Consider the following 25,473-nt stretch of genomic DNA (forward strand, 5'->3'; position numbering starts at 1 on the left):
ATCTTTGGAAAAACCATGCATATAAATCATGGTTACGCGTTAATAGGAAAAGAGGAGCCTCCGTCGAGAAAAGAGAAACGTCGCGACGCACGGCGTCGGGAGAGCTTCCTCCAATAGGAAACGACATATCGAATCGTTCGCGTGTTTCATTTCCTGTTATTACCGATGGGAATCATGGCAAACGAGTAAACCAGTTAATTCAGCGTTTCGTTATCATCAACCGACGCACTGTTCGGCCGCGAAACAGGACCAAGTTTCCTTCGAGGCAGGTTGTGTGTTTCGACGGAAGTCTGCGCGATCATTAAGCTAACGAGCTAACGGTAACCCTCTTCCGATTATCCCGGTTCTCGAACATCTTCCAACGCGTTGGATCGACTTTGATATCTGGCGAATTTGCACCAGTCAGTTGCTAATTTCGAAGGTACGTTAATTACCGATCGTCGATCTACTTTTCATTCAAGAAATCTCGCTTACTTGCGCGTGAAATTTCATTTAACGCGATGTTTCACATTTTTACTATTCATTTTAGTCTTTTTCTCCCCCTCTCTCTTTTCTCTCTCTAACTCGAAGAGCAGTGAAATTTTTGATATGGATGGAAGCATCGCAGAATTTTCCCGTGGAATCTCGTTGAAAAGAGATTGCGAGTTTTCCAATTCAAAAAGGGATTTTTATCGATGGAATTCGATCGGAAGTGTTTGTATTGAAATTTTTGTATTCTTGAAAGTTGGACGAGATTGCGATAGAGCGGAAGTTTAGCCGGCGTGATTAAATTATAAAGTTGAATGTTTGATAAGCGTTCGTTGCAACTTCAAGTTTTTTAATTAGTAAAAAATTGGACCACGATGATTTTCCTACCTCCGTTGATCGGTAGACACGAAATTAAGGCCGAAAAATTCAACGATCACGAGGTTTTACTTTCAGGAGGTAACGTTTAATTTCGCCGAGACTTTTCGTTCGGCTGGAACGATCATCTTTTCATCAGGAGTTTCGCTAAAAGTACACAACAAGTTTCTATTGAGTAGAACAATCTCGTTTCCCATAAGTTGCCGCTTGAATTCTCATCGTCGGGTACCGGCTGCCAACTTATTCCACATCTTCTTGCTTAATTAGTTTTTTGACTTTGTTTCGAATCCCACTTGTGATGCTTTCGCGAAGATATGAAAAGCCGTGCTTTCCTTCGAGTCGAATAAAAAATGCAACCGTGCGACTTTTTGAATTAACAGCAGTGCCTAGTGTCGCAAATGTATTAGGAAAATGGAATTGCAAAATAATCTGCCTAACCCCAATCTAAGAAATAGTAAAATGTCAAGGTTAATAACATTATTGCAACTTTAATTCGAGTTTCTGTAATAGTTCTATCATTTTGATACAATCGTAACTTGATAGAGTTCTATGAAACGAAAATTTGGAGGGAAATGTTCAACTTCCAACCGAGTGTTTCGTACGAAAATCACCGATGAGGCGAGCAGTTTGTAAATTATTTTCGAATAATTACTTCAACCTGTGATATTTTCGTGAAAGTTCCCTTAAGAAATCTAATATCAATTATTACCACTTTTAACTTTCAATTACTAGAAATTCTAATATTAATCATCAGCAACTGCAATATCTGTCTTTATCGGGATTAACGTTAATCGCGGGAAGTTCGAACGTTAATCATTAGCAATGCTAACGCTAATCGTCAGCAATATCAATTAATCTCCTTAATAGTTCTTATCATAGTAAATTTAATCCTTAACGATTCCAGAAGGAATTTTCAGCGATTTTCGCGTTTCTCGTTAGCAATTTTAACGTTAATCGGAAAAAAACAGGGTACAGTGTCTTTGAAACTCGGAGATAGCTACCTCCGCTATTCTTTTCCGCTCTCATCGGCTTTTAAATTTGCTGTCTAGCAAGCAGATCTCATGTCTGACTTGCAAGGGAGAATGGCACTTATGTCGCTTTACACCGTGCTGTGAGCATAAGCTTCTGTGTACAAACGCCACGGAGAAGTTTGTCAAGAATGAGCGGCCAAAGAAAGTAGATTTAAACTAGAGGCAACGACAGCATGTAAAATCCTCTTTGACACTTTACCTCCTCGGTACCATCCACGTTTTTCCTCTTTCGTATCTTCGCGAAACTTACGATTGAAACGCTATGTAATCGTCTGTATAGACGATACAAACGAACAGATATTTCTCGTTACCTACAAAATGGATGTTCTCCGTGTTTGAACAAAGAAAGAAAACTTCACTTTTGCCCACTAAGAATTTCACAGAATTTTCAAGAATAATCGGAAAATGTTATCACTAAAAACTGTTGCAAAGAAAGAAGCTCCGCAAAGTTTCGTTTGTCTTGGCGATAATCCGAGCAGCAAGTTCCTTGCAGCGTTTTAATTAATGAAAAATTACCTTCCTTTTGTGTGAGCAAGGTTGTGCGAACGTTTCGAACGATATACGTCGCTGGTTTTTTAATCATTAAGTAAATATATCTTCAGGAAATGTTTAATTACGAGACACACTTGAACTTTCGACTTTTTATTTATAGAGGACCATTGTGTTTTAGGATTTTATTTAAAATTCTCCAGTTCTATCGTCGTTCTGCTATTCATTTATAGTTTTGCCTGGCTGGCAAATGTTTTTTTGGAAATGCAACGACAAACAGAGCCCTGACCTAAATATCATGGAGCACGTATAGAATCGTTGATAATGAACGAGAAAAGGGTGTCGAATATATAAATCAGCTTTCTGAAATACTTAGGAACTGTACGATAGGAAACGTGAAATTAGTTTATTTAAAAATTATCCGACAGCCGGCGAAAATATTATTATTGGCTATCGAGGAAAACCATATCCGCACAAAGTGTCCCATTACTTTAAGTCAGTTAATAATTCTTGTGATAATCTTATGTATATAATTCTTGGATTAAATTATTATAGAGTTATTAATTAAAATAATACAAAAGCAGAATTGACCGAAAGTAAAATATTTCTTCTCGTTTGCAATACAAATCTTGTAGCTTTTACGTACGTGACTCGCTACGACGTTTTCAGATCGGTTTCAAACTTTACTCGTACGATTATGATCTTGTATCTCATTGCAATACTAAGGAAACTTCAAAAGTTTTCTGTAAAAGGTCTCCCTTCATATATACACGAAGTTGCTACAAAAAAATTAATTATCTTTTCGCAATCCTAACAAGATTTAATTCCATCTTCATCTTCACCCTCTTCCAACTTCACGATCAAACTGTTCGAACGCTACCAGCTTATGTAGAACATCATCGATTCTTAGGTTTCTATTGTCGTTTCAATTTCTGAATTATAATTGAAATAAAACAGAATCCCTAGGTCTGGGCTGAGGTATTAACTTGTCCACACTCCTGCACCGGTCGATAATGATAATTACTCGGCCAGCTATCGTTCTTCGAAGGCACATGTTCCACAAACATACGTAATTTATATGAACACGGACCAGCGACTCGTACGACCGAGAACGAGAAATCGAACGAATAAATGGCGGCACGAGCTGAAATTATTGTTCCGCCCTATCCAATTATAATTCCAATTTTCGCGAGATTTGCGGTTAAACATGAGGGATCCACGTTATAGTTGCCTCGAGCTGTCGTCTACGTTGTTCTATCAGGGGAAAAATAAAAAAGAAAAAAAGACGTGAAAATTGGGGTGGTGGGATAACGAAAACGTTTTCTATGGAAACGAATATTACTATATCACTAACAAAAAGATTCTCCAATGAAGTTCGCATACTTTGTACATTTTAGTGAAAATACAATCGAATAAAACAATTGAATGAAAATATCATTTCTACGATCTTCTAACATTTCAGTGTCAACGTAAGATAAAATAAGTATTTTTTATAAACGTTATTGTAGAGAAATAATGCTATTTCACAAAGATATTTATGAGGAGAATTCAATGCGATTAAGTTACACTGGTCGGGGGGAAATCGGAAAATTTGAATTCGTCTTCGTTCGACGGTTGCACGTAACAGCGACATTGTTTTGCTCGGAGTTGATTTATTCTTACATTACATGTATCCTGACGATCTTCATACTCCGAGGCAAAACAACAACATGATTTGAATTCACCTCTAACTCATGTGCTGCTAGAAATTTTTTAACAAATTATCTCTCTTTTCTTTCGAGACTTTTAATTACAATTGATCATTAGTTTGCATTTTAGAAAATATATTTCTCCCAAAATTCCCTTTTATATCCTTTTCCACGATTTTTCTAACTGTATATAGTATTATTTAGGGAAGATACGGTTACACGAAAGATTTGAAAATCTTCACAATTACAGGATATTACAAGGTATTGATCTCCCACGCACGTTATTAATAAAATTTAACGATGTAAAAAACATCTGAACGAAGTTTTAGAGAATTTTAATATCGAAAATGTTAATGGTCCAAAGAAAAGAATGTTTTATTCTGAATCTCGGATAGAATTATAGATGCATGGAAAGTCTAATGAACTTATAATACATTTTTCCTAAGCAAAATCGTTGGGGATCGGCCATTAATTTACCGTACAAAAGAAAAATCCTATTAAACGGGAACAATTCCGAATTTCTGGCTATAAAACAGCGCCGCTGCGTCGTGACTTGAACCGTTCACATGAAACAAACGAGTATATCATTAAAAGAAAAGTTTATTAAAAATAGAATCTCATCATTCATTTGTCGGATGTGCTCCGATTCCGAACATATTCAGAGGATCCCTTTCAACAGTCTCGTGTCTCTTCTTCCTTCGATCGACTCTTTCCAATGCTTCTTCGCTAATTTCTTTCGCGATTTTTGGTAGTTTTAGTATTATTTTGCAAATACATCTTCAAAGAATAGGAAACATTTCAGCGGAATTAAAATGATATAAATTATCACAAAGTTCGTACAGATGTCATAGAGAGCATTCGTTATAAAACTCTTTCGAACAAATATTTGCAAAGAAAATCGAACGTAATTAAGTTTACTTGATCAATTCTTTAGCTGATTTGTATTTTCTTCTTCCGGAAATTTTTGTAAGTTTATCGTAGTGTTTTAAAAAATATATCCCTTTCGAAATTTCCTTCCATTTTCACTTGCATGATTTTCATATGTTTATAGTATTATTCTGAATAAATGCTTACAAGGAAGAGCAATTATCTCGTTACAGTTAGAACATCACGAATTATAATCCGTATGTGTAATCGACGATGTTTTCAATCTATTCTGGGAAAGAAAAAAGTGAATTTTACGCTGGACAGAATCTTTTTTTTTTTTTGCCTTCGTTAAAAGTGAGATTCGTTCGATGTGACACCCTTCTCTTCATCTTTCGAACCAGACGCGAGAGCGACGATTTAATGGAAGATATAATAGCTCGTCGACGACTCATAGAAATTACAGACGACTTTATTACACGCTGATGGCTTAATTGTTGTCGTATGAACTTTCATCTTGTAATACATTACGAACTTACTCCACAAAGAAATATCATATTGCTGTTGTCACTTTTCAACGAGCACTGAAAATGTCTATTAAAAGAAGCAATAGGACTCAAATTAAAAAGGTACGAATAGATAAAAATGAAAATAAAATGCTGGGCGCGCCCTATTTTTGCTAATTGAGAAGAGTGCAAACGGGGAAATTGCGCGATACAATCGAGTCCACGTATGTAGAAATCTTGCATAATTACGAGATTATTGTTTGTCCGGGGCCATCCTGTTGCAGCGGCCTAAATAAATGTAGATTCGCCGTTGTAATTTCGACTAGAGAGGAAATTGATTCCAGACAGAATTCAGCTATTGTTCCTGCATTTGAATGCGCCCATTGTAGCGACGTTCTGTCTGTTCCCTTCGATCACGTACCTCCCAATGTCGCTCTTTATTACCTGTTCTTTGTTCTTGCCGCTTCCCCTCTCATAATGCTCGAACGCCGAACCCTAACGCAAATGTTTTATGAAAACAAAACAAAAAAGAAAAATGGAAGATTTTAGCTCGGGGCGCAATAAACGCTGGAACTTTGCATACGATTCCTAATTTCGTCGGAATTCCGATTTTCCGATAGCGAAAGTGGTATTCTCGAGGGAAGTATTTCCACTATGCCTGGCGAAAAGATTTTTACGGGAAGAATGTAGAACTACAGTTAGAATCATAAGAATGTACATTTCAGTTTCATTTCAAGCATTTCGTGAATTTTATCCTCTTCTTAACCATTGAGGTAATTTTAACGCAAGATTCACTGCAAATTCTACCAATGCTATGTAAATTGTGTATCTGTCTTTTTGTTAAAACGAGTTAAAAATTTTGCAGGATTTTTGTCTATAAATGTAAATACAATTTCTCGAATCCGTCCACTCGATATGTTCATTTATTAAAAGTCACTGAATTTGCTGCTGTAGATGTCTAAGTAGAGGAAATGAGTCAAAAGGGATAACAGGACAAAAAGTGCGGTTTTACAGAGCCATTTTGTCGAGAAACGGTACTTCGTTTGTCGATCAGTCTGAACAATAATTCATTTGAATAAGCAATTCCGAGAGAACGGCGGTAAATAATTATCAAGAGTCAGGAAAGAGAAAGTCAGAGGTGAAAGAAAATAGGGAAATTGTTCCAAGATAAAGGAGAGGATGATCCCGCTTATGAAGCTGAAATTCATTAACATTTGCTTCTTCCGGTAATGGAATCTTACTTTTCAAATAAAAATGCACTTCTAACGCTGTGCATTAAAAACATTCGTTTCAAATTGCTGTTTAAAGAGAACTATTATTTTCATTCAGTATTGAATATAGGAATCTGTATTTTCTTTTTCTTCCAGTCGATAAAAACGAAAGTATGATCTTTCTTTGATCTTTTTCAATTATAAATACCCTTGCGAATGTAAAATAAGCGAACGACGCAGTTTTAGAGTAGCGTTGGGCTTTAAAAATTGTAGAAACGAAATGAGAAGAAAGCTGCAGAATAAAAATTCATGGAAACGAAACTAATCTCTCCAGTTCCTGGCTAACAATCAAAATCAAAAACGAATATACGACCAGTGTGTTTTATTTTTACCAATGATTTTCAAACGCAAAAAATCATGCAATCCCCAAAAGAAGAAAACTTCAAACGAATGACCAGTCGAAAGAGCAAACTTTGACGAGTGTATCGAAAATAATTCGCGTGTGCAACAATCGATTCGTGTTTCAGAGATCGAAAAAAAAATAAAAAGCGGGAACGAAATGGAGGCGATTCTTGAGACAACAGGGAACAGGCAGTTCGGAGCGTTACTCTTTTCTAGGTCACGCGTAAAATATTCTAATGGGCCTCTGTGTATACAAACGGCACACTTTTCTCGGCTTGAACAACCCCGGCGAGAGAAAGAGAGAGAGAGGGAGAGAGAGAGAGAGAGAGAGAGAGAGAGAGGCGCGGCAGTCGTTGTCCGGCTTGTTCCAGGCAGTAGTCTAGAGCTAAGTGGCAAGTTTTGAAATACGATTGACGGCAGTTTCTGTATAACTTTAGTAGACCAAACTTCCGGTGGACAATGTTTCTCGCACGGAAACGGGCTCGTATGCGCAACGCGTTTTCTCTGTTTGCCACGAAGAAACCTAAGTCGCCTAGTCTGTTGTTCTCACGCTAATATTTGAATTTTCTGCTAAACACCAAAGATACGGCGAAGGTTAGAATCAGTAGGAAGCGGGAAAGTGGTGGTCAGTTAATGAATATGTCACAGAAAAGGGTGTAACGTGAAGTTTCGAAAGGCTCGAATGGTCGCTAATTCGTGCAACTGAAATTTCATGACATTTTTTCTAGTAGTTACCATGTACGGTTACTAGAAGTTAGTAGAATTGAATTTTCATGGATTTTTTTAATAGCAGTTAGAATGTAGTTAATAGAAATGAATAAAATTGAAATTTTATGGGGTGTTTTTATAATAAGTTGAATGTACAGTTAAGAGAATTGACATTTCATGGGGTATTTCTATAGTAGGTACAATGTATAGTTAACAGAATTGAAATTTCATGGGGTGTTTCTATAGTAGGTTGAACGTATAGTTAATAGAATTGAAATGTAATGGGATTTTCTTATAGCAGGTACAGTGTACAGTCAACAGAATTGAAATTTCTTGTGGTACTTTATAGTAAGTATCATGTGCATTTGAAAGGAGTAAAATTTGACTATATTAAAGTGTTTTTTATGTATAGAACAGTATAAGAATACAAGTCGACAACGTTTCATTCCTAATTCCAATCAGAATTACTCTATCGTGCACGTCTATAGCGGCTCACGAAATTATTCGAAATTACCACGGAATTTTTTATGGATAAATTTACGTACATTATACGAAACGGTTTGAAGTTTCGTTAGCGTTGTAATGAGACACAACTACCGTAATTATAATGATAAAATTTCAAACGAATTCGAAAATGTATATAGAAGTTACAAGACATTATGCCTTATATCTCAAAAATAGGATTAGTCTCTCATTGGTATCCCATTAAATATCGTAGCTTATTAATATAACGAATAATTAACTGTTCAAATACTATGACGATCTTTTCGAAGTGTATGCTTCCAATAAATATTTTACAACCTTTATATACATCTTCAGATCCGTTTCAATTTTGTCTGATACAGTCACGAGTACCATCTCGTTACAATGCTAATGAAACTTCATTATATTTCGTATAACATACGTATACATAAAAACTGCTTGAAAGTGTTCTAATTTGTTGAAGGTCACCGCTTTTAAGAAAACTCTACATCTGGTCTTTTTAGCTTTCTAAAGCATTGAAGCCATCGACAGCGCGTAGACAAAAGACTGGGACGAAGGCAGACCATAAACATTCGACAGGCGACCGTTGGCTTCAGGGTTTTTCAGTTATAGGGTAACACTGCTAGCGTGCGGATCTGGACCAGCTCATATTATTATTTCAATTTTTGTACTTTTCACTTCCGTATTTCAAATATATTTTTCTACCTTATAATTTATCCACGCGTATCTCTCATTATACATCTAATAACCTCAACATAATTGTAAGTAATTACTACATCCAAATAATTCGTCGATCTTAGCTGCAGATAAATCATACGGTTTAGAGGAAAATTTATAGTGAAGAAGAAAATGCTTTGGAATCGAACCAAAAAAGCGTCTAGATGGAAGCAGGGCACACAAATATCCTATTCAATTTTCCGTGACACGATTACCAACCACGTCACGCTGACGTTTCCCGATGTATCGCGAGAGAATATAATACTCGCGGGTCAGACTGCGAGTGCAACAAAGAGAGATAACTGCGATCAAATCGATCCGGTCAGACAGTTCGATTTCCCTGGTTGAGCGTCGCCGACGCGTGCACTCGTTATGAACGCTCGGCCAATTCTCCGTGCGTTTCGCAATAATGAAAGTATAAATATTCAGACAGAGGCGGAACGCTGTGGCGTAGCCCCAACGTCGAATCGATACAATTCATTACGATATCTCACGTTGATCCCGGTTACGCTCGATGCCACGCACGTAAATGCGTAGACGCGGAGCTGGAGATATCGAGCCGTGTCTATCGAGTCGCATGCACATGCATTTAAATTGCCGAAATTATGGTATCGGGGCGGGAAGCGGAATACGAGAGCGGATCGTTCGGATCTTACCCACGTTTCGGCGGGGAGAAACTGCCTGGCAAAATATTGAAATATTTTACACCGCGTGAAACGTCCGATGGAACAACACTTCCGCTTCGATTTTTCCGTGTAATTTGCGTTACGTCGACGAGTATTGGTTTTAATAATTGGATTGGATGCCGGATTCTACCTTTTGGCGGCAGTTTCGGAAAGGAAATGCGCAGATTAGTTATCGGATTGTGTGATTAAGCGCTAAGCGATGAAATAACACGTGGAAGGTTTGTGAAAATCCGCGCTTACTGATGAAAATTAGATCAGAATGATCTGTGGCCCTCTCAAAAATCCAACTGATCGTCTCGGCTCTTTGTGAACTTTTTCATTTTATCGCATAGGTACACGATTAACGTTTAACATTCGAGAAACAGTTGACTTACTTCTGTAAATTTTCTTATCCTAGGAAGATGATATAAATAGTAGTAGACTAGATATAGAATAAGATTTAGAAAAACGATATTTCTTTTGTGGTGTAATACCTATGATTATATTTTTGAACTTATGCAATTGATCAATGTAACTTCTGTATTGTTTTGTCAAAGTAGAAACAATTTACTATATTAGAAGATATATGTATCTATCTTTGATAGAAAAAGATCTCTAGTATCAGAAGAAAATAAAAATATATATATATATGTCGAATTATTGTTAGAGTTTTGTGTTGAATCATCATTTGAATTGTGGGCGCGTATTAATTCTTCATTTGGATTTACCATTCTTTAACTTAACTAAATTATATTACACTTAATTCTTTAACACGAACAGATATAACTTTTACAAGGTTTAACAACAAATTAGTTTGACGAACGCTTTTAACAATATTCTTGGGTTCAAACGAATCCACGGTCAACGGGAAACTCTTTGTACAATAGTTTGTATTTTCTCTGTATCGCTTGATATCTTCTAGACTGACTTCCCGATAACCCTAAACTCTCCAAGGAGATCTCAATAAAAGACTGCCTGAATCTCATTTGTCAATCACATATTGATTAGAAATATCAACAAAATTCCAGACGCCGTTGCTAGGCAGTCCTGCATAGAGCCGACATTGCTTCTGGCCGGGGCTTGTCCGTTGATACAGGGTGTCCCTCAATATCGGTACTTCTTCTGCCAAGTTAAACGTTCATCCCGTGAACGTGGCTACGTTCAGCGACCAGTAACGTCATCTCGAGCCCAAGTATTCCAAAAGAAATGCTCGATGTCTCTACATCTCTGACATATATATGTAATATCGTCTATGGAATATATTGTAATTATATCCTGATATTTGTGATTTAATGATGGTTTATTTACAATGAGTGGATTGTACAGATGTTTGTTTAATATAAACTAATCACAATAACGCACTACAATCCAGACAATTCTCGCCACAACGGATCCAACGTTCTCTCTCACGCGGACCACACTCTTTCGACAACGCTAGCAACACTATACTCGACAACGCAACTCGCACTCTCTGACTTCTCTATTGATTCTTTCCGACTTTCCGACTAACAACTGACTGCTCTCGCATACCTTTTGTCTTTCCGTAGACTCACTACGCACGTGTTCTACGACCGCTCGTTGCCAAAGCCACGTAGGCCATTTTTACAAAATTGTACGATTGAAGAACGCCTCGGCTCTAGCGACATTGTATGTGGTTCTCTAGATATTTCTTAGGCCCTTTCCCACGATACTACATATAGATTATCATGGTGCTGTGAATACTACGATTTTTCAACGTATTTTTAAGAATAAAAATTATGTTGATTTGTCGAGTAACCAAAGGTTTTTCATTAAGCTGAACTCGAAATCTTCACGACTTTTGCTCTCCATCCGCGCCTATGATTTTTAAAAAATCAGGAAATATTCCGCGTGCGTTCCCAAACTTTTCGAAGTGGATGAATTTATTTTAGTTGCTGCATATAAAACGTCCCGTTTTTTTTACAGTAAATGTTTAAAAAAATATTCGAGAACGTATATTTCTGATTCAAATAATTCCTACGTGATTTTATTCTACTCTCGTCGATGATTTTCGTCGCTGATTTATACAAAAACTGATTATCATCAATTCCGATGGAATACAGACGTTCTTCGACAAATTTTACAATATGCTGTTCGCTATATCTTTTTTAAATAACGCACAATTGTAAAATAGCCAATGCAATAGCATTCATCTGCTTATTGTACAAATTACCATAATGAACAAAATTTTACAAGACACGTTGTTACAAATTATCTATTTAATAGTAATTTAATATTAAAACCACTTGCGATTAAAGTTCAACATTTGACCAAAACAATTTGAGAATGCAAATAAATGAAAAAGTACATAATACAACATTTCGAAGTTTCCAGCAATATTCGTTCGTACATCTGCAACATTTCTATACAAATTTATATACGGTAGTTTCCTTGTTAGCGCATTCACGTGCAAATCTCAAATTTTGAAAACAAAAAACACTCGCATATTTTGATATGCATCGACGAACATTTCCAACAAAAATCCCATCGATCCTGAACGGAAGTGACACGAGCTTCCGAACGTTTTTTCCCAAACTCCGACCTCGGGCAACAGAATTACAAATACCCTGGAACCACCATGGATCCCTCGATCGAACGTCGATCCGAGTGAAACTTAGAAGAATCGTTGCCTCTCGATAAGGGCGACGATAAATCAACATTACCCATGCAAAATCATGATACATTTATCCGGGAAATTTCCAAGAAAATCGCATTCGAAGCAAGTAGGGAGACCAAGCAGCGCTCATAACGTTGGCTTGTGATTAAGGTAACGCCGATGTTAGTTAATAACGGGTTTATTAGGTTCTCGCTAATAAATGGTCCCGTGGTCTCCTTATTACGTCGCTGCGAACCCGGATGCGCGATATAAATTTTAATAAAAACTCGCGTTATATCCAGCTACTATATCCCTCTTTGTGTCCGTATGTTTGAATACCAGTGCATGCAATACACACAAATTCTCGCGAGTGTACACGCATAAACCGCGCAACATGAGCTGGCGCACATTGCGATACGTAGAGTGCAATTAATTCGTTTGCCTTCGGGAAACGCGTAAAGAACAGGTCAGCGCTTCGGTTACCTGGATAATCCGCTTGCAGATTTAAGACTCTTAATTGAACCGTTGCTGTCAGATGCAGGGAAAGCGGTCAACCTTTATTATGAAAATGTGTTTTTGTTACACCACTGATTGGAATTGAGCGCAGAGATGACATTTATGAGACGTTGCGTAACCGAGTTTCGCATGTTTCCTGCGAATGAGGTTGTGATTATTGGAGAATCATAAGAAGACAATTGTAACACCTTGCCGAAGGTTTTATTTCGTGCATAAAAGTGAATGATGGAAGTTAATTCTGAGTTCTTTTTGGTTAATCCTTAGAGTTATTAAAGTGTCATTAATAGCTGTCAGAGAAGATGGTAGAAAACGAAAAAGATGGTTGGTCGTCTTTTCTGCATTCCTACCTGTTTTATATTAATTGATATTTTGATACAGGTATTAAGAAGGATACAATAAATATGATTGTTGTACATAGAACGGCATATACTTATGCATACACCTAAACAGTACATAAAACAACAGTGCTCAAGCGTATGTTGTCATTTATCTGGTTATCAAAAATACGAAAATTGTTTGATTTGGTGGATCAATATCAACACAATCTTATTACAATTTCCATTTGAAAGATATGTTTTGGGCATTAGTCTATCAAAAATCTTTATCAATGGCTGTACAAATATCAAAATTAATCTATTACAATAAAAAAGATTTAATAAATAGGCTTAATAAATAGTTTCTACAATACTTATCCTGAACTCTTAAACGTGTGAAAGAAGTGTATTTGAACTTGTACAACGTGCGACAGCAAACATTAATTTATCAAAAATCTTTAACAAATATCAAAATTAATATAATATAACAGAAAAATGTATTCCTAATAAGTGGATGCTAAAATATTTATCCTAAACTGTCAAAGACGGGAGAGGAGAATATTTAAACTTGTATAGCGTACAATGCAAAGAGAATATAAATCGAATACACTCAATTAACAAGCAAATTCATTGCATTGATCATGTCGCGTGAAAAGGTGCATTTTCAAAGCAACAAATCGTCGAACTGGGGAAAGGTCGCGTCTCGAAGGAGCGAACAAACGAAACTAAAAGCCGTGCCCCGTCATAAATTTCTCACGGCGCAGTTATATTTGGGCCACGCTAATTTTTCGTCCTATTCCCCATTGGTTGAATGCCGCGGATTTATTCCCGCGGAAGTTGTGAAGGATGTCGGCTTAAGAAATAAATTTAAGGCACCACTGGGTGCAGTAGGGTGCGCCCTGCTTCGGCTGAACTTTATTCCAAACTTCTCAAAAAGAGCAGGAAAAAAAAGGAAGGACATCGTTTTCCTTTTTTTCCTCCTCTATCCTTCGCCTCGCGACTGGTTTTGTTTTATATCTAACAGTTCGTTTAACTCGAAATTCGTCGTTACGAACTCTGCTCGTTGATCTCCAGCAATTTCATAGTGTGTCCTGTGAGTTATCGCTGCGCTTTGAAACCGCTAATCTCCTTTATAATAGCTAAATTACGCGTGCATCTTTTAAAGCGGATAGTCTGCCATAAAATCTTTGATGCAGATCTTTTTTACGAAGGATCTATAGAACTTTTCATCGTTGATATTTCCTATACGTATTCATCTGTGCTTCAATAATGTTGACGAACTTCTTTAAAGAGAATTTATTGGTAATAGGCTGTGGCGTAAAGCGTCGAATGTAAAGTCAATCTCGACCGATCTACCAAAACAGAAAGAGCTTGAAGATTCCTAACTGGAATACATTTGGTTATCGAAGATAAGAGAATCGCAGAAAAAGATCACTAATCGGGAAAGGGCGTCTCTTTGAAATTGCACCATCACGTTTTTCGTCTTTCTCGAACCTTTCACGGATTAAAAGGATAAAAGAAGATAAAGGTTTTGAATTAATTCTGGCAGAAGTACGCGAGTCTGTTATCGACACATGCACTGAAGATGTATTCAAAATTTGCGCACCGTAGAATTTTTAGAAAACACTCTGGTTCACCCTGACCTGCTGAATTTGAATTTATAAATTATTGGTTTCGGCGAAACTGCATATTTCTTCGCCATGAAACGATCAGTATCAGGGGCACGAGATAGATCAGGCCATTAGACTCGGCAAATGTCCAAGGAGAGGTGCTTTAAAATGTCAATAATCGCGAGGGTATACCGTAGTTTCGCGAAAACTCCATTGTTTTCCCAAATTCCCGATCGTTCGAGTTTCGTCGCGAAACTTATACCGTCGTTAAGTCGTCGCGAAGCGATACTGGAAAGGAACGTGTTCCGGAAATAAAATTATATTGGTGCACTAGCGTTCTATACCTTTATTCCCCCGAGGTAGAAATGGAAATATACATAGTGCAATATCGAACGATATCAATTATTATTAGCACTATTATTATTTCGTTATTAATCAAGCAATTTGTCTGGGAATTTCGATGATGCCGCATTTAATTTCGCCTGTTGTGAAAATAGACAGAGTGAAAATAGAGATGTATGGCAAACTTTTGGCACGTTGTTAAAGATATAATTTATTTAAAAAAAAAAGCAAGCAGCATATCGCTTTGGTATCCGACATGATGTCATTTTATTCAAATACAATTTTTCGGATATTATGGCGTTTCGTGCTACATCTCCGTTTACGCTGGAAAAGTATGGTCAAACAAAGTTTCAATCTAACGAGTTTTTGGAAGACACGAGCAAAGTATAACGTCGTAGTACGTATATAGTTATAAAACAAACGTTTCCTGATGTAGATATACGGAACACGTAGATTATACAGAGTTTAACAATAGACCTAGCTAGCCTGCAGAACGCTTTCCGAAGCGGTATTGTATAATTGAAAGCAAACACGGTCGAACGATCAATAGAGTAATTAAACTGCGAAATGAATAATTAGCTGTGTGCTGTATTACGGCTAGCTTACACAACATTTTGGAATTTCTAAAACGCTTGCTTGTTACTCGAGCGTTTATAAAAATCATGTTAACGACCGCGATTTTCGATAATCTTATTTATTTTCTTAGAATTCGAATTTTGTAAATAGGAATTCTCTGTCGCAAGTCGTTTTAGCTTTGTTACTAACTTATTTTGTATTTAGAATTTCGTTAAAAGTACTTTAGTAGAAATTTCCTTTTCTCAAACTCGAAAGCCATTTTCTTGAAATTCTCAACTGTCAGGAATAGAATATTTGTTAAGAAGATAGACGGATCGATAAAACATCAATCTAATTTTTACAATTAGGGAACAATACTTAATTAAAAATATACAACGAAAAAAACGACCGGATATTTGTGATCTTTAAAGTTCATAGCTTTCATCTGTGCATTTTTTCCTCTTTTTCTCTAATGACAAAAAAAAATAAGTTATTCTTAAACAAATATGACACGTTTGTACCGAGAAAGGCACGAAGGATGCGCCGTTATGAAAATTTTATGACGCTCGAGCGTTTTGCCCAGAGAAAACACTAAAGTAGGTGGAATTTTTAAAAAGTTGCTGATTCAGCAGAACGATGTTCCCTATTAACTTTTCACAGGCCGTAGAAGTTAATATGAACGCGTTCGTACAACAATCGACGAGTACTGGCGAGTGTATATAGGTGTGTTGCAGCTTAGAGGCTTGTTTAACCATTTATTAAAAAGTCTGCTGGCTACGTGTTTCAGTGGACGTCGTCCGGCCTTTTCATTCCACCAGTAAGCAATTTATTATCTGGCCGCTCATTTAATTTCGAACTTTTTAAAATTCGTGTTTTTGTCCGGAGTAATACCATTTCCTGTGTTAGATTGTGCTAGATTGTACAACGTTGTTGCTTTAATTGTTGTTTCAAACCGGATAACATTAATTAATTTGACAAATTTGCGAGTAAAATTGGTCTCTTACAGAAATATCCGTGTGCTTTTAAACATCAAAACAAAACGTACAATATTACCATACGCCATACAATCTTTGAAAACTCGTAACAAAATTCTTCAAATACAAACGTATGCATCCTTTTCTCTATTTATTCTACTGCGTCTGCAATCTTCCATTGAACTCAAATTGTCAAATGTTTTATGATTGGAAATTAGGAATTAGATTGGGAATTATACAACGATTTATTATTTGCATACTCCTAGTATAATGTAATATCAGCATATATATATTATTAAATAGCGAATGAACTATTCTATAATAGTAATTTAATATTAATTTAACATTAATCTAATATTAGCTTTAAACCTGTTTTTGTTCTACTATATTAAATTATTATAATTGTAATTTGACAGCCTCTGAGAAATATATTAGATACCGAAGAAGCAGATTTATTATTAAAATTAAAGAAAGGTATCTTCGATAACTGTTTGCTGATTGAAAAACCAGACGTTTCACATTCTATTCGTTAATTTGACAAAATAAAGCAACAAGACAAATGATACTTGTCGTTCTTTGATGAGTTAGGATAGTATTCAAGGCAACACTTTTTTTTTTATTATCCGGTAACAAATGAAAAATAGACAGTTAAAAATAATGAAATGAAGAAAACACAAGGTTCACTATTTGTGAGGTCACGCTGAAGCTTCGAATTTACAACCGAAGCGATGCAATAATACGTCTCCATAAACAAGGATTTGCATCGCAATACAATCGTTTCATCCACGACAAATTCCAGAGAACTTACTGCAGCTGAAATTTATTCGACAACGTTACAAATACAACACGTCATAGTGACTCCGGTTTACTTTTTAGATTATAAATTCCATGGCTATTGTAGATTTTAACGAGAAAAAGTACAGTCTCGTTTCAGCTGTCAAATCTTTTTGATGTGAAATTCTGCGACCCTTTTGAAACAACATATTGCAAAATAATTTTTACGCGCGCTGCTGGTTATGTTTGAAAAGCGTCTCTTTTCTATTATATCGTTAACAAAATAGATTCGCTGTTAAATTTTCCAGAAGTCAAAAAATCAATGAAAAGCGGATCAATTCGACGTCTGAGGGGTTCAATTGAAACCCAACGTAAATTTTATAACGACCAGGATCTACATTCATCAAATCGAAACTACGATCTCTGCCACTCGTTATTTCGCTTTAGAGTAAAAGGTTAATAAAACAAAACCAAATAAAGAGGAGAGCAGAAATGAAATACACACCGATCGGATATTTATTTCAGCCAACGAAACGGACTAATAAACGAAAGCTCTGGTTTTTTTCGCGGGGGGGTGCGTGTCCTTTGGATATACGGCATCTGCTTAATTGCGAGCAAGAACCGACCGATAGGGCAATTAACGGTCCGGGGACAGCCGCGATCACGACAATATAAAATCCCATCAGATGGGCTCGATACGGTGCAATAAACATGGAGAATGTTAATTCCGGCATGTCGGGCACGAAATTAAATTCCATTCGATTTTACAGCCTTTTCCATTTGATCAGATTCCACCGTTCCCCCATGTTTGTCGATGTTACGTAAATTCTGCCTTCTTTCGTTCGCCACTCTGTCCCTTGTATTTTTCCTCCCCGTCCATCCACCCACTCACTCGTATTAGCTTGTTCGCGTTGCAGTGTTTGTTTGTCGTTTAAGTTTGTTGATTACTCTGCCGATGTGTTCGGTCGGTCTTCTCCTCGTCCCAACTGGAATTTCGCGACCAGGACGAATTCCTGATTACGAAGTTGCGCTTCAGTTGTCTGTTAATGTTAAATTCTAATTCACTCGTGAACGACGCTTTTGCGTTTTCTTTTTTGTTTTGTTTTATTATCCGTTTTATGTAAAGAGCAGCAAGGGAATCTCGAAGTGGAACTGAAGAAGATTAAAAAGTTGCAGGTTTCATGGAAACCTAGTTAGTAATTAATGGCATTGTTGGTAAATTACTTATTTTAATAGCTTTTTTCTACTGCGTGTTTAAAATCCCATAAACGTTTTAATGTAATTAGTGACCACGATGAGAATAATTTACCAGATAGAACGTATCTATAATAAGTTGTGTAAACGACTATCTGTCAGAAAATCTCTTCTTTCTGTGGCATTGATTAGTTGAGCGGATTGAAGTTAAACCATGCCTTTTAACATTGTATTTAGGTAATATTACATTCGGGTGATTAAGATATGTTCGATAGAGCATAGTATGCCTCAAGTGTCGCAGGCATTGTCTTTTACCTCGTACTAGTTTTTGTGTCTTTGTACATTTTTAATATAACGTAATATCATACAGTATAGTATTTGCATATTTTTAATGCCAGCATATTAGTATTGTTATATACAACTATTCTACAACATTAATTTAATGCTAATACCGAACCTTTCTCTATTCTCTGATATTAACCCTTAGAGTGCTACGGACGCATATATGCGTCTGGCGAAAGCCATCGGTGTGGACTAAGGGCGCATATATGCGTCTGGCGAAAGCCATCGGTGTGGACTAAGGACGCATATATGCGTTTGTCAATTTTTCCGAGCACCTACGCAGAAGTAATACTATTACGTTTGTGTGAGATAAATATAAATGCATTTCAATGTTAATGCCGCGTTCGAAGAAACTGTCTTTTTTTTTATTTAATACTTTGCATTCACAATTCGTCCAATTTGGACATTTGGTAGAATTGAAACTGTCTTTGAGAGAATATTAGTCTACGGACGAACTGTTGAAAAGCAATATTTTCCGCAAAATAATAGCACGAGATCGATAATGTTGCACTTTAACGATAATAATGCAGTAAATGATCCTTTAGCAAAAATACTAGTAATCGCACAACTGAATTATTAACTTGTGTTATATTTACTAAATTTAGTTTCTAGTTTACTACCCAAATTCTAGTAAATTGTAAATTTCAATGTTTATAATAAATAATTAATACTAAAAAATAACGCTCTTGAATCATTTAATCTCGCGCAAAAGAATCAATCAACAGAGTTCAGTCTAGCGAAAAAGTATTCAGTCCACAGCGATCGTCAGCGCTGGCCGCGCGCCGTCCGTACGGACCGCATAGGCCCCGAGTATTCAGCGCTCTAAGGGTTAAATATATATCAATTACAATTTCGTAACTGCTGAGAAATAAATTAAATATTAACAGCTTTCGTCTGATGGATGTACCGTATTTCCTTGTATTTTCTATCTGAGTTGCTGGTCGCTAAGTGTCCAATGAGAATAAAAACTTAGTTGTTAATGAGCCATGGGAAACAATGGTCGCTGTATAACTAATTATCAAAGTTTGCTCTAGATTCCTCTAAATGTAGGACAAAAACTGCACGTATATAAAAAGTAGATGATAACCTGATATCCTGTATCTTATCTGCGTGTGTAACTATGCAGGTAATCGAGCAGCAACTAGGAAAATATAATTGGAAAAAGGGAAAATAAACGAATGGGGTGAAAGGAACAAAGGACTATCAATTATACCGAGTGTGTTTCGTGCTGTGGAGAATTTCATTTTTGAGGTCGTGGCAGGCTGGATTTTAATTGGAATAACGCCGCTCGCTCGGCAGTAATTCATATTAATTCCTGGACCTTAATAACCAGAGGTCCGTTGGTCGGCCTGCCGAACTGATGATATTGGATTACACCATTGATTCGTCATTAATATCGATCACCCTTGTTCCGCACGCGACACGCTTAATGAGTATTCACTAGAAGCGTCCGTTGTTCCACGATCACGTAATTAAACACAGATCTACATAATGCTATAGAAATGCTCGGAAATGCTTGTTTTACTAGGAGAACGCGGCATAGAAAAACGGCTAACCATTTGCACGGTATACCCGATGTTCTTTTTCAAAATATCATTTGTTTTGGCGATTCGTTAAACCCTCGAATCTCTAAATGATGAGAGAATGCGCTTTTTCGACAGGTGTGAGATTGATTCAATCCAAAGCTTGGAGTTATTGTTAATTGCGATTTTGACTCTGGAAATGTTGTACGATCTGACTTTATCATTTACGCTGTATTTTATAAATGTTATAACCGATGCTTTACAAAGCGCAAAATGCTGGTAAAATATTGAATATTATAAACCAACGACGACTAGAGCGTAACTCGGATGAAACAAATTAAGATACATGGAATAAGACGAAGTTTTATAACGCAATAAATAATACAAGCTTTTATTCGTGTATTTTAGGAACTTCTAAAAATCCACCCTCGTAAACCTATAAAATCTGTATGAAAAGCTACAAGAATTGGTTATTTTTGTCACTCTGATAGTTCTACTGTTAAATTAATAACTGAATGAACGTAAAGTTACCAAATTCGTTTTGTACGTTGTTACCTGACCAAACATTCGACAGGAAATTCCGCGAAACCAAACACTCCGACTTCCGCCGTTTCATAAAAACATTCATCATCAGAAAAATCAACGTGCAGTGAACCAGAAGGTGTAACTAGGGAGAGTGGAAGCACGTGCAGACAGCTAAAGTGTTAGCCGAAAGTAGCGGGAGGGGGTTGAAACCGCCACGGTAGATCGAGCTGAACGCGTGAAAGAAACGACACACCGTCACGACAGATTGTTAACTTTGATAAAACATCGCGAGGTGCTCCGTGAGAAGCAATTAAAATCCTGGATGCTAGAAGTGGAGAGATACAGTGGCAGCGAGAAGAAAAATGGAAAACGCGCGAACCAAAGAGATTTCACGAGGAAACGTAATCAACGTGTGGTAGCTATTAGGCATTGCGGTTCGTCGGATTAACGTACGAGGTGCGACGTGTTTTCTGATATGAATAATTGCACGATTAATTACATAAAATAATTCCCTGGATCGTTATCGGTCGCCGTAAAATAGCATTAAACCGACCCCAATCAATTGGAACGGTATTGTAGCATTGTTAACGGACGCGCCACAGCCTCCAGTTTAATATTAATGAATGACGTTACGCTCCTCGAAATTAGCAGACCGCCTCTATCCCCGTAACGGTATCATAGATACACAGAGTAGGTTTCTAACGGATGGCTGGGAAAACTCGGTGTTCGTATCTCGTGGTCTGCTCACTGCGAAATCGTGAGTTTCTACCTGGTTACAGAACACTAAGTAAAGGCGATAGTGTAATGTGTGGTGAAACGTTATCTACGATAGTCTATCGACGGTAATTACATATTTGCGTATTACTATATCGGTTTTCGAAGGATTGGTATTTCGAAGATGGATACATTTAATGTATGTAAACTCATTCATAAGAATTATAACATCTGATGAGATCGTATTAAAGGCGATAATTGACCCAAATTAGCAGGCAAACGATTAATTGGTTGGGGCATTGTGTTTATGCGAGATAACGTTTCTATATTAAACAGACAGGAAAGATTTATGAAAGGCATTTTCATGTCCACACAATTAGGACAATTAGGTGTTGTCTTTCATACTTAAACCTTGTTAATCAAATTTGCAAGTTCGTGAAAAATTTGAATTTTGGTTTATTAATTCTCCGATGATTGCGGAGACGGAAATTCCATGCTAAGTACATTTATCATATATTTCCTCTCTTTCATACAGATAGCAAATATTAAAAGCTCAAGATTGCTAATCGATGCAACGTCATTTCCCATTTTAAATTCCCAATTATAAAAATGGAATTCTGGATATAAAAATATCGTATGAGATATACCTAAGGGGGAGCGAGAAGTTAAACAGAAATATCATCGAGAGATCGGCGTTTTGTTGTAGTCGTTGAGAAGACAACGGCGAGAAGGATCGCAAGTCAGACCCGAGTCACGAAGCTTCCCACCGAGCGTAATTGACTACATGTCAAGGTCAGAGGCGGCGACGTCCCCGGAAAGCGGCCAGGATGAAGAGGAGTCCTTCTTCGACAGGCCACCGCCACCCCCGCCGCCGCCTCCGCCACCGCCTTCGCAACAATCGCAGTCTCAAATCGAACAGGGACTCGGTGGTTTGGTGAAAGACGGCGAAGACAGTGCAAAAGTCGCCGATCTACTTGAATCTGCGGGCGACAGAGAAACATCCGAGGAATTGGTTAGGTGAGTATACCTTTTAGAATACTTTTAACGTTACAACTACGGAAGCTATAAGTTGCTTCCCTGATATTTCTCTCAAGTATGCTTTCTATACGTGACCACAATATGCATTAGATCAGATTAAAGTTAAATTACTTAATTTTAGGAAAGTTAGATTTTTTACTCCTCTAATACATGGTATTTGTGAATGGGAATGAATAATAAGGGTTAAGTTACTTAATTTTACTTTTACTGTTTTACTGTTTTAAATACATAGTGATTACAAGTGGGAATTGTTGATAAAAATTAAGTTACTTCATTTTGGGAAATTTAGGCTCTTAAGGTATTTTAAACACACGATGATTGCCAGTGGGAATTGATAATAAGAATGAAATTGCTCAATTTTAAAAGATTTGCACTATTTTACGATTTTGAATAATTGGTGGATACAAATGGAAATTGATAAAAATTTGATGACGATTTCGTAGGTTTGCCTCGCAGAAGGATGACAGGACGTCGGTGGATGGACAGGTCAGAAGAGCTCGCCACATTTCGAGGGACCATTACATTTCAAGGTAAGGAAAATCTTCGTTTTACGGTACATTAGAAAAACTGAAAGATCTTTGACATTCTCATACATTCTTCGACGTGTATCGTGACGAATGAAATTTATATAAAATTTATAACAAAAAGAAAGATCGATCGGAAAGTTCGTGTTTGATCCTCGACTTTGGATAAGGGATAAAAATATCCAACGTCGAGTGTAAACTGTCATGATCTACAACAAGAAGGAGATTACAGAAAAACGAGTTGGGGCAGGTCGAGGTTGGGTTTGAGTTCGATGATGCCGCCGGACGAGGGGGTGACGCTTAGAAGGGATTTGACCGGTGCTACGAGAATTTCACCGAGTACCATCGACCGAATATTCGACAACAGTAACAGACGACAGTATGGCATGGGTATCGTTGGGAGATTTTTGGGGTAAGTTTCCAAATATCAGTTGTCCTATAAATTTAACACCTTGGAAACAAATATACCTGTATTTGGTGAAACACATGAGTTTTGTTTGTATTATTAAATAATTATTTTAATTCCCGTACGAAAATGCAACAGGATAACATGGAAATTAATCAAATGTAACGAAACTCCATTTCGTATTTGCAAACGTAGCATGAAATTACTTGAAGCAAAATAAATTTACAAGCTTTTTATTAAGCGATTGTTTCGTTATCCGTGCAAAAATGTTGATGGCATTTTATTTAAAACAGCATGAAATTCGTCGAAACTGATAAAACACTGCTTTTATAAGATCAGCGATTAATAAATAAAGGTTCTATTTTTACAATTCCTTATTGTTCGGAACAAAATTACTATCTCCATTTATCCTCTAAAATATAGGAGACAGACTCAATCCGAATTCTGTTCAGGAGAATAGAAAAATACAGAACTTGTTTTTAATGTAAAGATAAATTGGAAACCGGACACAATAACTAGACGACCTAAATTTTCAGAGATTAAACGACACTGCTCTCTAGTGTTTATAAGCCACTATTTATAGAAAAATATTCATCCTATTTCATGATATATCAATATACGCTACTAACTTTGAAATAAAATAAAATTCAAATAAAACACCGGAATAAGGCTAGAAAAAATCCAAAATTTAGATAAAATACACAGAAAGCGTGCATTTGATACGCACTTTGTTTCAAATTGATATCTCACTCCGTTCTTAAGATATGACACTTCAAAATGCAACCATTTAAACTTTAACGTATATAGGTTCAAAGGTTAGGTATGAATGGGGCTAGTGTCGCCGTGACCTACATTTTTTCCTGCAAATGCGTAGTAATAGTAAGAAGACGATGAGTCAGCGTCTGTCACTGACCACCGCAAGTGTTGCGAGCTTGCGGCAGGTTAACGCTTACGTGCGAAGAAGAGTTCCGAGTGCGCGAGTGAGGCGATTGAGTAAATTGTGAAAAAATAACGATCATCTTTGCACGACGATATCTCAGCAAAGACACGTCCGATCCTAATGAGACAAGAAGTAATTTCAAGGGGAAGATCCGCCCTTCCTAACGACTTCAAATTGATTAAATAGATGTCATTACTTTCGTAGTAATAATAAAATAAACTTGTGGTAATTTTAGTACAACCTTTATGTATGGTTAAGGAGGAAATTTGATTAATGCGAAGGTATTGATTATAATAATTAATTAAATGTATGTGTAATTTGTTAGATCCGTGATTTTAATAAAACAACGCGGTACTGTTAATAATTTATGATTAATAAATAATTATAACTCTGCTGGACAAGCTTTGTCGATTTTTAAATTAAAGTTTACACAAAGAAACACGTCTATTGGAAATATTTTGTAAATAATACGTCGTATAATTACTCGGCAAATATTTCGTTGAACATTAAACCTGTGTAAACTTATGAAAATATTTCATCATATAAATTACGTACCGATATTTTCTCGTTAAATTTGATAATTTGGTGCGTGGCAGTGTTTTATTGTATTTATTTGCAATATGGACGGCGTATTAGCATCACCCAGCTAAAAATAGAGTTAGCAAAAAATACAGTAAATAGCAAACCACGCGTTTCGTATTAGTTTGCTGTTTTGTGTCTATACGTTTATCAGATATCGGCTTGCCGTTGTATGTTGATGCGGTTGTTATTCCACATCAACGAAGAGATTGATTTCGAAACGGTCAATAAATGAATTTCCATGCGAATAATTTCATTGGCCGATATTTTCGACAAACTTGGTAAAAATTCACGTTCGTTGACAATTTATCACGACTATAATGTCGAATGCGAAAACTAAACTAAAATTAAACAGAATATAAATTAGGAAAATTTAATCGCT

General features: G+C 36.6%; 1 protein-coding gene across 6 annotated transcripts in view; it reads left to right on the forward strand.

Moving 5' to 3' along the window:
- LOC122574545 (inactive rhomboid protein 1) overlaps nt 1–25,473 on the forward strand; it is a 285,478-nt gene that overhangs the window by 250,896 nt on the left and 9,109 nt on the right. For 5 of the 6 annotated variants that reach the window (XM_043742237.1, XM_043742238.1, XM_043742241.1 and 2 more), the window contains exons 8-10: nt 22,311–22,621; nt 23,086–23,172; nt 23,399–23,578. In XM_043742237.1, coding sequence (XP_043598172.1) covers nt 22,311–22,621; nt 23,086–23,172; nt 23,399–23,578 — 578 coding nt within the window. The remainder of the gene's footprint in view (nt 1–22,310; nt 22,622–23,085; nt 23,173–23,398; nt 23,579–25,473) is intronic. The other variant, XM_043742240.1, reaches the window with a different exon arrangement.

This window comes from Bombus pyrosoma, linkage group LG14, assembly GCF_014825855.1.
Source record: "Bombus pyrosoma isolate SC7728 linkage group LG14, ASM1482585v1, whole genome shotgun sequence".
Classification (NCBI taxonomy): Eukaryota; Metazoa; Arthropoda; class Insecta; order Hymenoptera; family Apidae; genus Bombus; species Bombus pyrosoma.